The sequence below is a fragment of the Phyllostomus hastatus genome, unplaced genomic scaffold (assembly GCF_019186645.2).
Source record: "Phyllostomus hastatus isolate PE091 unplaced genomic scaffold, TTU_PhHast_1.1 phas_scaffold_78, whole genome shotgun sequence".
NCBI classification, from domain to species: domain Eukaryota; kingdom Metazoa; phylum Chordata; class Mammalia; order Chiroptera; family Phyllostomidae; genus Phyllostomus; species Phyllostomus hastatus.
In genome coordinates, this window is record NW_025334041.1 from 9,240,769 (window position 1) to 9,253,129 (window position 12,361).

Genomic DNA, 12,361 nt, shown 5'->3' on the forward strand with positions numbered 1-12,361 from the left:
CTGGCTGGGGTGGCCTAGAGTCCACGCTCAGCCCCGGTGAGGGCTGAGCCGGAGCTCGGCAGGAGGGCAGGGCCGGCAGCGGCTCCATTACCAGTTAATGTTCACTGACTGGCCGGGGAGCTCGGCCTGGAGGGACCGTTACACATAACTGGGCTGCAGATTAATCGAGTATTTAAACAGACAGTGCCCAGAAGAACTCCCTGTAAATGGGGAGGTTCCGGAGGGAAGAGTGGATCCTTCCAGTCTGGGCAGAGAGGGCCCCCTGCAACAACTGGGGTGTGAGTGAGGCTGGCGAGCCCCCCGGGATGCCCCCAGCCCCTCAGCTCCCCACACCGCCCCTCGGGGAGTCGGGCAGTCAAGGGTGCCCTCGCTCTGGGCCTCAGCGTCCCATCTGTGCAGAGAGGGTGTTAGGAGCAGGGGGTCACATAGGAGCCCTGGTTCCCAGCCAGGGGCCATGCCCCCACCTGGGGACATCTGGAAATGCTGTGAGGCATTCAGGGCTGTCACTGGGGCCAGGGGGGTCACGGGCGTCCAGTGAGGAGAACTGAGGCTGCTCGAAGGCTTGCAGTGCCCCTCCCGAGGAGGAGGTGGGACCCCTTCCTGGGCCACCGGCGGCCCCAGGGGAAGCGCTGCCCAGACAGGCCAAGGACCGGGGTGCCCGCTGCTGCCTCATTCCCAGGCTTCCGATGGAGTGAACAGAGCAGTGGGGAAGAGCCCCCCACCTCCGGCCTTGGTGGCCCAGGTGCTCTCCCGTTCGGGCACCGGCAACAGCTGCGTCCCTGCTGCCACCAGGCCCGGGCTGCCTGCTAACGAGCTCTCTGACAGCCACGGCCCAGCCCAGACTCCAGCTCCGCCCCAGCCGCAGGACCAAAGGCAGCCCCATGCAGCCACCCGGAACAGCCCTTCCCAGAGTGGGCCACGCAGGGCAGGCCCGTCCCCAAGGACAGCAGCACCAGTGCGACCTAGGGCTTTTCCACCTGGAAGGGCTCTCTAAGGACCCGGAGGCCCGTGCCCTCCACCTTTCTTTACAAGGTGGCCAGAGGCTGAATTGCCAGTTCTAAAGGCTGGCCTGCATGTGCTGGGGACCATGCCCCCCCGCCACTCGCCCACACCCTACTCACCTGGGGAGGAGTCGTTCAAGCCCAGCTGTTCCTTCTCCCTCTGGATCTTCTCCAGACACATGGCTTTCTCCTCCTTCAGGATGCAGTTGAAGTGCATGGCAGTGGTCTGCAGGGCACAGGCGACAGACACATGGGCTGGGTGGGGGGGAGCAGGGAGGGTCATCTGGAAGCACTGCTCCCTCAGCCCCGGGGTGGAGTGGGGGAGGGGGCAGGGCAGGCGGGGGCCCTGACAGCCGCTCTGTCACACACCTCTGAGCGCTCTTCTTTCCCAACTCAGCGTGTGACCTTGGGCGGATCCCCCCCCATCCCTGGCTCTCAGTTTCCGTGTCTTCTAAAAATCATAGCAAACGCCATATAGCACTTTTTTTACCACCTGCATACATGTAGTAAATACTCTTTTTATCATCTCTCAGTTTGCAGATGTGGAACTGAAGCCCAGAGACATTATGTAACTTGCTCAAAGTCACACGGCTTAGCCGACTGTACAGCCAGGATCGGAACCCCGGCAGTCTGGTTCCAGAGACCACGAGGCGACTACTGCCCTTTAGGGGAGCACAGAGCACGGAGCCGAGGGGTGGGAGGAGGGGCTCCCGTGAAAGGCGGGGACGGAGGAGCAGCGGCAGCATTCAGCGGCCCCAGGAACCGCTCTCACTTACTCTCGCCCCATTTCACAGAAGAGGACACCGAGGCTCAGAGAAGTTAAGAAACTCCCGCCCAGGGTCCCACGGCTGGTTAGTGGCGGATGCCGGATTCAAGCGCGGGACCACTGCGATCACAGCCTAACGCACAGCTCGGGGGCAGCAGTGGCTCCGTAAGCGCATCGCAGCGAGCACAGAGGCGGCTGAGCTGCCAAGGGCAGCATGCAGTGCAGCCCCGCCTCCCCGGGCCTCGGTATTCCATCCGCACAGCGAGGGAGTTGGGGGAGGGGGGCCACCACGCAGGAGCCCTGGTTCCCAGCCAGAGGCCACACCACTGCCTGGGGACATTTGGAAATGTTGCAAGGCATTCGGGGTTATCACTGGGACCAGGGGACTCACGGGCGTCCGTCCAATGGGGAGAACTGAGGCTTCCAGGGACAGTGAGGGGCCATGGTCACACACTGAGGCCGGGCAGAGGCCGGACCCAGACCCTGGGCTCTCAGGAGGGCCCCATCCATGGCTGGTCTGAATTCCCGGCCCTGGGATCCCTCCCTGCTGCCCTCACTCTAGGAAGGACACAGCAAAGAGCCGGCTGCTGGCAGAGACGTACGGGCAGCGGCCTGGGATCCGCAGCGCCCTCTGCAGCCCTGGCCAGGGCCCCTGACCCGGACGTGTGCTGCACAGCAACAAAGGTTGCCACCCACGGTGCCATCAGCACAGATTTGCAAACTGTGTAACAATTCCTGCTCAAGTCAGCTGAGGATCTGGAGGATGGGCCCCCTTCCTAACTCGCGCAAAGGTCCTGGATGGCCCAGCCAGGGTGGGGGCTCCGGCTGGCGGTGAAGGGGACAGTCCCGGGTCCTTACCATCGGCAGCAGAAGAAGGGCGGCCAGGGAGGCCTGCATGACGTTGGCCTGGACGCTTCTCAGCCGGAACAGAGGCTCAGGCCAGCCCCGCTCGCCTCCCACTCAGAGCAGCCGCCGGTCAGCCCCGAGGTGGCTAGGGCTAGAGAGAAAGGGAAGGCCTGAGTCCTGCAGGCCCCGTGGCAGAGGAGGGGCAGGGACGGCCTGGCCCTGCCCAGGACACCTCCTCCCCTACCGGTGGCAGGGCCCCGAACCTCCACAGGGAGCCCCTTCTGCCCCTCCTGTTCGAGCTGCCTTCTGCTCTGCCCCACTAACATCTGCTGCACGCCTGCTCAGTGAGTGCTGGGCACAGGGGCGCATGGGCTCCTGGGGCCCCCGCTGGACTCCTGGGGCGCTCCAATGGCTTTCTGCTCTGCGGCAGCCAACTGTATCCCCCAGTGTGTCTGCACCACCCGTTTTTGCTGTCCCATGCATGCCCACTCAGAGACGGCATTTCCTTGAACCCCATGCTCTCAAGGGAGGGCATGTGATGAAGTTCCCACCTATGGGATGGGGGTGGCAGTGACAGGGGCCACTTGTCCATCAGCACCACGTGCTGTCCACTTCCGCTCCTGCGCCCTTCCCCAATGCCAGACCCGACCCGGCTCTGACAGGGCGGCAAAGATAGCACCTGAGGGGTGGGGAGCGACACGCCGAAAGGAACCAGCGTGCCTGGGGGAGCTGGGGGAGCTCAGGGAGCCGGGCCACCCGCAGGCTCCGGAGTGCTGCGTGCGAAAGAACCACACTTCTAACTCTCTCCGTCGTAAAGGGCTGCTTTGCTCCAGCTTCCAGAGCCTGGGCCCCTCGCAAGCATCGCCCCCTTCGCCCTGCCTCAGCCCACTGGGCCTCCAGCACAAAGCCTGCCCCTCCGCGGCACACAGAGCAAAGCAGCTGCCGAAGGGCGAGTGGCAACCTCCGAGCGGCAGGGGCTCCGGGCCCTGCAGGACCGAGGCCACCAGTCACCGAGGTCACCGAGGATGACAGGGCGTGCGTGGGGAGGCGGGGGGGAGGAGGTGGTGGGGGTCCCAACCCGTCCCCAGGGGATGAGTCTGGTCTGCTTCTGGAGGCGATCGCCAAAGCACATTGGCGCCGCCCGACATTCCCGCATCTGGATTTGCAGCCGTGCAGAGGCACCCTCACGGAGCAGAAAGCAGAGCTGTGGGCAGACGCAAAACTGCACCACGACTCAGGGCTTCCGGTGCGTTCATCAGCCGGTGGACACACGTAGTGACAGGCACACTCACACACACACTCCTGGGCAAAGGCACTCGGCGGCACAGAGGCAGTGAGATCCGTCCGGATTCAGGCGCAGGCGTGGGGACGCCCACAGGCACACGCACACCTGTGCACATGCACACACACGTGCTCACGGGGGAGGGCCAGACGGGCAGGTGCTCATCGCTCTCTCTGGCAGCTCAGCTCCTCGGTCGCCGCTGCACTGGACTGAACACACGCCAGCGCAGGGGCCTCAGCCTAACCATCCATCCCCCCGCTCCCTGCCTTGTCCCCCGGCCGCTTAGGCAGTGAGGGGAGAGCCAGGAGCCAGGTGTGGCCCCAGCCCGGGGACACAGGGTGGACCGGATGGGGGGCTCTCAACACGCGCCTCCTAGGGAACTGCACCTGAGGTTCTTGATTCCCACCGGTGCCTCCTCTCGCTTTTGCTGAGATATAATTTACACACAGCATTACACTCATTTCGAGTGTGCACCACAATGGTTCCATATCTGTATATTGCAAAATGACCGCCAGTGTGAGAAGTCTGGTTGACATCCAGCACCACAGTCACAAATCTCTTTCTCTCGTGATGAGAGCTTTTAAGACCTACTCTCTTGCTGACTGCTGTCCTCTCCTGTTCACCCACCCCCACGACAGTCCTCCCCCTGGCCCAACCGGACACAGACACAGCAGCGAAAGAGACCCTGGAAGCTCCCAAGGCCTGGCGCTCCCACTCCCCCACCTGAGCTGGGGACCTCAGGGGTCATGTCCTGCAGCCTCTCCAAGAGGGTGACCTCCTCGGCCCCTCCTGGCACCCTCACTGGGCAGTGCTCAGAGTTTACAGTGTTAGGCCGTCTGCCCCACACCTGGTCCCCCCCGAGGCCACGTGAATGCATCCCCTGGGTCTGCCCCCACAGCCCCGTCAGCTGCTGCTGCTTCTCATCCTCGCTGCCTCCCCCAGGCTGCCGTGCCCCTCTGGCGGGACACGGCCTGGCTCCTGCACCCTGGGATGGGGCCCTCCCTTCCTTGAGGATGGACACTGGGCCACTTTGGCCCAGACGCACAAGTGGCTCAGTGTGACCTGGTCCCCGATCGTCCCAGGCGTGTGCGCGAGCTCTCTCTCTCTCTCTCTCTCTCTCTCTCTCTCTCTCTCTCTCTCTCTCTCGGGTCCAGGCTCTGCTGGGGCAATTTTGCAGCTATACCGTATCTCCTAACATTCATTGTGGTGGATTTATGGCCCATTTTGCTGGAGTTTCTAGCCTTAGGGCCTTGAGCAAGCTACTTGCCTCTTCCGTGCTTCAGTTCGATTAGCTGTTAAATGGGGTAGGAGGAACACCAACCTCACAGACATCCCTGGGGGGCACCGAGGACCTCATGTAAGTAAAACTGTGGAGGCCGCAGAGCAGCCCGGCCCCCGGTCAGGGCTGCGCGTACATCAGCTCTTTTTATTGCGATCTCACCACTGGTGTGCAGAGTTTTGCACCGCCTTGCTGTCACCTCTATCCCCACAGCCCCGTGTCACATTCAGAACGAGGACAGCAGGCCAGATGCACCTTTCTTTCCTAATGACTAACATTTATTAAACACTCAGTATGTGTCAGGCACACGTCCAAGCAATAAATATGCATTAACTGGTTTCACCTGCCCAGCGCTATGAAGTCGTTACTAGCACCATCCTCACTCTACAGCTGAGGTGACTGCGGCACAGAGAGGCTAAGCCACTTCCCCAGGTTCACACAGCAAATACGTGGTAGAGCTGGGAAGTGAACTCGAAACGTCTGGCGCCAAAGCTCATGCCCTCCTTCCCTACGTTCCTGCTGGCCTCTGTTACTGCTGAAAGGAAGCTCAGCTCAGAACCCACCGACACCCCATCAGTGACCCCTCTCCTCCGCTGGGAGACTGCTCAGGCCTTCCGCTGTAGCTTCTCTGTCTGGAGAATGCTCCTTAGAAAGATGTCACTGGAAACTCGGACTCTGAGTCCTGAAACGGACTTTAAAGACCACATCCCTGTGGTGCTGAGTTACCTGTGGGGAAGCCGAGACTGGAGAGGGGACAACCCTTCCCAAGGTCACACAGGGGAGGGTCGTGGGCCCCTGCCCGGCAGGCATTGAAGTGTACTGATACCTGAGCTGGAGGGGAGTCTGCCTCCCCCACTCCAGATTCAGGGAGGCCGGTCCTCCTCAGGCCCCATCAGCCCAGTGACAAATCAGGATGGGGAGCTGACAGGAGCAGCCAAGTGTCACCCCCCCCCCACACTGCCCCTGCCCCATGAGCCACTGGGCAGGCACGCAGGAAGACAGCATCACTCATCAGCATAGCAGAGCCAGCAGTGACTCACCGGGCTCCGGGGACTCCGAGACCCTCCAGACATCCCTGCACTGCCCCACACCCTGCAGGACCCTTGCTACACAGCAGCCCCGAGGAAGATGGCCTGGCCCCTCAAATGGGGCGTTCACCCCTCTCTAGGGGCTGGCCCAGCACCCCCTAGACCCCCCCACCAGGTGAAAGCTCCAATATCTTCCCACCGGAACTTTTTCCAGGCCACCCTTTGCCTCACAGAAGCGCCCACAGTGGGAAGGCAGCATCTCACCTTCCCTTTTCCCTGGGACACACAGCCCTGGGTCCCTCTCCGGCTCCCACGGCACTGGGGCCGTCTGGGCTACCTCCGCCGGGACGCCTCTGGCTGTTCAGCATCCCTCCCTGTCACCAGGCAGGGCCGAGCCGGACACCAGGCGGGCGAGGACCCAGGAGGAGTGCCTCCTGGCCGCCCTCACTCTCCACGCACTCCCTCTAGTAAGAAAACCGGGCAGGCCAGTCCCCCCAGTTCCTCCCCTCCCTCCCAGTGCGGGGAGCCAGGGGTGCAGCTGCACGATGCAACACTGCCCACGTCCCCCTCAAAGGCAGGGCACTGCACTTGCCTCTGGGGAGGACGGGGGGCCCCTCCAGAACCTCTTTCCTCCTCCAAAAGGTCAGGGCTGAGAGAGGGCAGAGCCCACCCCCCGGGGTGAGGGGCATCTTCGCAGTCACGGAGTTCACCGTCAACACGGATACTCCTCTTTAGTGTTCCCACCTTCCCCTTTCAGAGCACGGCCACCGGGGTCCTGTGTCCCGCCGCAGGTGACAGAAGCCAGGTGCCTGGAAGGGACCCCGGACGTGACCTCACCCAAGTCCTGCATCTGACGTGGGGGAGCCGGGCTCGGGCAGGGAAGGACCAGGCGCAGCCCACGGGTAAGGGTCCAGGTCCTTTCCTGAGGTCGTGTTGACGAGCCTGTCCCCCGCTCTGAGAGGTCCTGGGTGGCCTCTGCCAGGGAGAGCCCCCCTGGGGACCAGGCGAAAGAGAAGAAGAGGGAAGGGGGGGGAGGAGGTGGCAGGAGATGAATGAAAAGGAGGGGAAGGAGGGAGGTGGGGAGGGATGTGAGGGCAGGCAGATGAAGAAGGTGCAGAGGGAGGGGCGAGAGGGAGGGAGCAGGAAGCCAGATGCCCGCCTGGGGCAGGGGCTCCTTTGCTGCTGCTCACTGCGCGCTGCCTGGCTTGGGGGGGGGGGGGGGCAGCTCTGCAAGGGAGGGCCAGCTGCATGGCCCCAGCACCGGGGGCAGGCAGGGCACGTCTCGGGGAGCTTGCGGGGGGCTCTGGGGGCAGAACACTGTTGAGTGCTTGGTGGATGGGTTTGGAACGGTGACTTGGGGGTGTGGAGGGGCACGGTGAGCTATCAGGGGCGGGAGGGACCAGAGGGCGGAAGACCACCAGTGCCAGGGCCACCCCAGCCTCGCTCCACTCCAGCAGGGAGGGTTTGAAGCAGCGGAGGAAGGGGGCAAGCTCCCCGTTTAGGGAATATTCCTCGGAAGGCTGGGGAGCTCAGGGGGAGAGCAACGTGCAGGCAGAACCCACGCTGAGGCCGTTTTCTGGATTCAGGGCGGCAACGGGAGCCCGGGGAGGAAGGGCAGCTGGAATGGGAAGGCAGAGGTGGGACCCAGAGACACGGGAGAAGAGGGGAGGAAAGTCTCTCCATCCTGCCCCCAAGGAAAAGGCAGGACGGAAATGGCAGGAGGTGACAGAAAGGATAGAAAGAAGCTCGCGGCAGGACCCAGCTCAGCAAACAGCCTTACATTAGAAGCTGGGAAATGTGGAGGTATCCACAAAGGAGGCAGGCAGGAAAGGTGAGAACAGTTAGGGCAAGGCATGGAGCTGAAATGGGGGTGTCCCAGTAGTTCTTAAAGCCAACCCAGCCTCCTACCACCACCTCCGGGAAGCCCACCTTGGCTGTACCCGCCTCCACTGACATCACCCTCTTCTACAAACCACCAGTCCTACAGAGAAGTCCCTCACTCCTGCTGGGGACGTTGAAGGTCTCACCCTGCTCATTGTGAGTTTCAGTCTCCTCTGGAAACAAGGGGTGTGTCTAGGTCTCCCCTGGTGGCGGTGGGCACAGACCTGGACACAGAGGGTGAATGGAAAAGGAGGCTCCAGTGCATTCAAGCAATGTGATGTGGTTTTGTTTTCGGTCATGAGTGTGGTCTCCAGGTGTCCTTCGAGTGAGAGATGTGTCACATGGACAGAACAAAGGCCTGTCGGGGGGGGCCTGGCACTGACCCATCAAACAGAGGGGCACGCGGGGCCGCAGGCAGAGTAGAGGATGGCACCCCCGCCCCGGGGGCAGCCCGAGCTCTTAGCACCCCGCCCCTCCACTCTTCAGCCTCTCAATCCACCCCTCACCTTCCAGCCCAGGTCTTGGCAAATGGCTCCGGCCCATCGGGTCCAGCCTATCACCTATTTTTGGACAGCCAGTGAGCCAAGAATGGATTTTTTTCATTTCTAAATGGCCAGGGGAAAAAAAAATGAAAGACTCCTCTTTCATGACACATGAAAACTGTGTGAAATCCAAGTCTCGGCATCCATAAATAAAGCTCATCAGCACACAGTTGTGCCTGCTCGTCTCCCCGTCATCTGCGGTTGCTTTCACGCGGCGGCGGCGGTGGCAGAACGGAGTAGCTGCAACCGTGTGTGGTCGGTCAGCAGCGCCTCAAGCACTGCCGATCGGGCCCTCTGCAGAGCGCCCGCCAGCCCTTGCCCCGGTCCCAGGCCGCGCACACGAACTTCCCGCACTCGATTCAACGGTTCATTAAGGAGGACTCCGGTGACTTTCCCGGGACAAACATCTGAGTCCCAGATCTGTGTGAGGACGTGTGTCCCAGTGTCTGTGGGTCTTTCTGCTGCCGCACGGTTTGCCCCAGCTCTCTGGCAGGTGTCACAGGAAGCCCAGATGCCTCCCCGGCGGTGTGTCACTCCCTCTTTGTGTGTCACCATGGGGGTGGCTGTCACCATGTGCCTCTGACGACACGCAGGGCTCAATACAAACTCGTCGCAGCCGAGGAGCTGTCCGCGTGTTGCCCGGCCGCTGGCCCACTAGGCCCAGCCGTTCAGACCCTGGACTCAGACGGCTCTGGTCAGGGGTGGCGGAGGCTTCCCGGGGCCCCGGGCCTCCCACGGCACCATCCTTCTCCCCCGCCCCTGCCCGCCAGGCAAACCGGTCTGGGGCATCGGACTTCAGATCACACACGTCCCTGACAAGGAACCCACTGCCACCAGGGCAGGCTTCCCTCTGCGTGGTCTGCAGGACAGCAAGACCTTCCTGGGCCTGAGCTCAGCCAAGCCTTGGCCCGGTGCTGGGCACCCTTCGACTCGGCCCCCGGCACACACAGCACAAGGTGCCTGCCCTCTACTTCATCGGTGCCAGCCCCGGGTCCCTGAGATCTCCCTCCCTGGGAGGCCAGAGACCGGAAGCCGCGTGCCCAGGAAGAAAGCCACCTTGCGGCCTCATCACTTGTCTCTCCTAGCCTCGGAGTTGCATGTGCCGATTGTAAATACCCATTTGCCGCGTGTTTGTTTATTCAACACCAATTGAGAGAGTGTCCCAAAGCAGGAGCACGGCAGAACTGCGGCTGCGGGAGGAAAAAAGTGGGTTCTGAAGCTTTCTCTAATCAACCCCCTGCCAGCCTGAACCGCACACAAAACAGGGCCTTGCTGGTACCTGGGGCCTGATGAGCCCTTAGAGTGCAGAAAAAAGGCCCTTTGAGGGGCTCCCACACACGCCCCCCCTCACCGTGAGCAGGGGCACACAGACTCCCAGGTCGTGTCCCAGCCGCACCGCCGCAGATGAACCGGGGGGAGGGAGAGACGGGCCACCTCCCGGGGCACCCCACACACACTTGTTGATGGATTGGGTGGAAGGGCTGGCCCAGGGCCTGCCCAGCTTGCTCTGTCCCTAATGTGTACGTTCAGATTTCGGCTGGTGTCCAGACTGGTGCCTCTGCTTGCCCTCCCCAAGGTCAGTGGGGAGCAGGAGCTGGGTTCACTTTGTGACAGTGGGCTCTTCCAGCCTCACTGACCCCACCTGTGCCCGGCACCTTTGCAAACTCAGAATGGGACCTCCTGGGGAAAGCGGGATGCTGCTGATACCCACCCCCCAAAGCTCAATCAGGGTTTCATCCCCTTCTGGAGCCCACAGACCCTCCAGCCTGACCTTCAGGAGGCCCATCTTCCCCTGCCCACCAGCAGCACCAAGGCAAGTGGCCCTCCGCAGACTGTGCGTAGCAGCCTCCATCCCACGTCACCACCACCCCCACCCCACCCCACCACACACACACACACACACACACACACACACAGGGCTGCTCACAACAAAAGCTGCCTGCTGTTTTAGGGGGTGGGGTTAAGAGGGGGTGGCTCTGTGGGACACTGTGAGGCTGGGGGAGGTAGAGAAAGAGGCACTGACGCACTTGCACTACAGGCACACACACCGTCTGCGGGGCTCCACAGCCCTCCCCCAGCATCTTCCAACGGTGGGGGGGGGGGTCCGGAGCTCCTTGCAGGGGTGAGGCTCCGCTCCCCAACTCCGTGTGAAATACAGTCAGCTTCTGGCTGGGCTCCCCTCTGACCACCTAGCTCCAGCCATTGGCATCCTGGCCCCCTCTGATGCCCAACATTCACCCCCTCACCCCCAGATGTGGTCCCCTCCTCGGTCGGCTGCCACAGAAACCTGTGCCTTTAGGGCAAGAGGCAGGGGTCTCCCGCAGGCAGGCCCCTTCGGTCTCTGAGGCAGGTGCCTTTCTCCCACAGGCCCCTGGAGGGCGTTTCCTCGCAGGACCACCCAAGCCATCCCTACCCCAGCCCCTTCCCGCTGCGGGAAACCGAGAGACCATGCTCCTTGGAACAATCCCCAATGTGTCACCATAAGGGGGCATTCTCTGATGCCCATCTCCTCCGGAACGAACACATTGCTTGCTCACCCCTCAAACCTCCCGAGGCCTGCAGTATCCAGCACCCAGGGGCCCTCCAGCGTCCCCTGCCCCATCCAGGAGGCGCCTCCATGTGTCTTGGGAGTAGAGACAGGTCCTCACGGGTCGCTTTGGGTCTCCCTGGCCGCAGTGCGCTCCCAGACCCTGGTCCTCCCTTCTGGCCCCAGAAAGGGCTCGAGGTCGCTAGCCGACCTACCCCGGAAGCCCCCGGGACATTTGTGGGGCGAGGGTATCGGATTGCCGCGCAGGAAGGGAGCGGCGATGGGAGCGGGCTTCATTTCGGATTCCGGAGCTTGGCCCCGCGCTGCCCCGGCCCGCTCTCTGACGGCGGAGAACGCGGCTTGCGGGGACGATCGAGCTGGAAGAGGAGGTCCGCAGTGTCCAAGGGGCGAAGCCTCTGGGGTGTGGGGAGGGCGGTCAGCACGGCGGGGCAGGGGCAGCCGGGTGACCCTTACCTGATCTCCGCGGGGCCTCGCCACCGGGCTGCGTGCTGCGACTCGGCCCGGGGCAGACTCCGCAGGGAGGGCGCGCAGCTGCCAGTCCGCGTCCCGCGTCGCCCGGGGATGCGGAGCGTGTGCCCTGAGGAGCGAGTGCCGATCCCGGGTCTCCGCGTCTGTGTGTCAGCCAGCGGCCCGTGGCCGTGGGTCCCTGCCGGTGGCGCGTGCGTGTGCGTGTGCGCACGCGGGGACCGCGCTCGCCTAAAGCCGCTGCTGTCAGTCACCGCCCGGGGCCGGAGCGCGGCGCCCCACGCCCGCCCAGCGGAGTCTGCCCTGCGGGAGAGGCGCCGCCTCCGCGGCGAAGCCAGGCTCTGGGCGGGAGGGAGGCGACCGACCACCCCCTCCCCGCCCCCCCTCTGCGCACTTCGCAGGCTGGGGGCTGGGGTGCGGGCCAATGAGCGCCTGGGGGAGGGGTTAGGCCCAGGCCGTAGTAGGAGGGGGAGCGGGACCCCGCCCGCCGCTTTCCCCTCGCTTAGAGGTGGACGGTGGACACCAGCCAGAGCTGCGGCGCCGACCCACTAGCCGAGGATGCGGGGGCGACCACTCCCCCTTCGTCGCTGGGCTTCCGGGGGCTCACTGCTCTCCTTCCCACCCTCCCCGAGATACCCAGAGCGAGAAAGCCCTGATCTTTCTCCCTCCCACATCCTCAGGATTCTGAGTCCACTAGAGCCTGTCTTCCTCCTCCACGAAGCC

At 63.3% G+C, this 12,361-nt stretch overlaps 1 protein-coding gene across 6 annotated transcripts in view; it reads right to left on the reverse strand.

The window, feature by feature from the left end:
* ADCYAP1R1 (ADCYAP receptor type I) overlaps positions 1-11,892 on the reverse strand; it is a 48,762-nt gene extending 36,870 nt beyond the window's left edge. For 3 of the 6 annotated variants that reach the window (XM_045828287.1, XM_045828285.1, XM_045828286.1), the window contains exons 1-3: positions 11,627-11,890; positions 2,626-2,764; positions 1,122-1,227 (exon numbers count right to left, since the gene is read on the reverse strand). In XM_045828287.1, the coding sequence (XP_045684243.1) occupies positions 1,122-1,227; positions 2,626-2,664 (145 nt within the window). In that variant the 5' untranslated portion in view covers positions 2,665-2,764; positions 11,627-11,890. Of the gene's footprint in view, positions 1-1,121; positions 1,257-2,625; positions 2,765-11,626 lie in introns of those variants that run through there. The other 3 variants (XM_045828283.1, XM_045828288.1, XM_045828284.1) reach the window with 3 other exon arrangements.
* Positions 11,893-12,361: the final 469 nt, after the last annotated feature.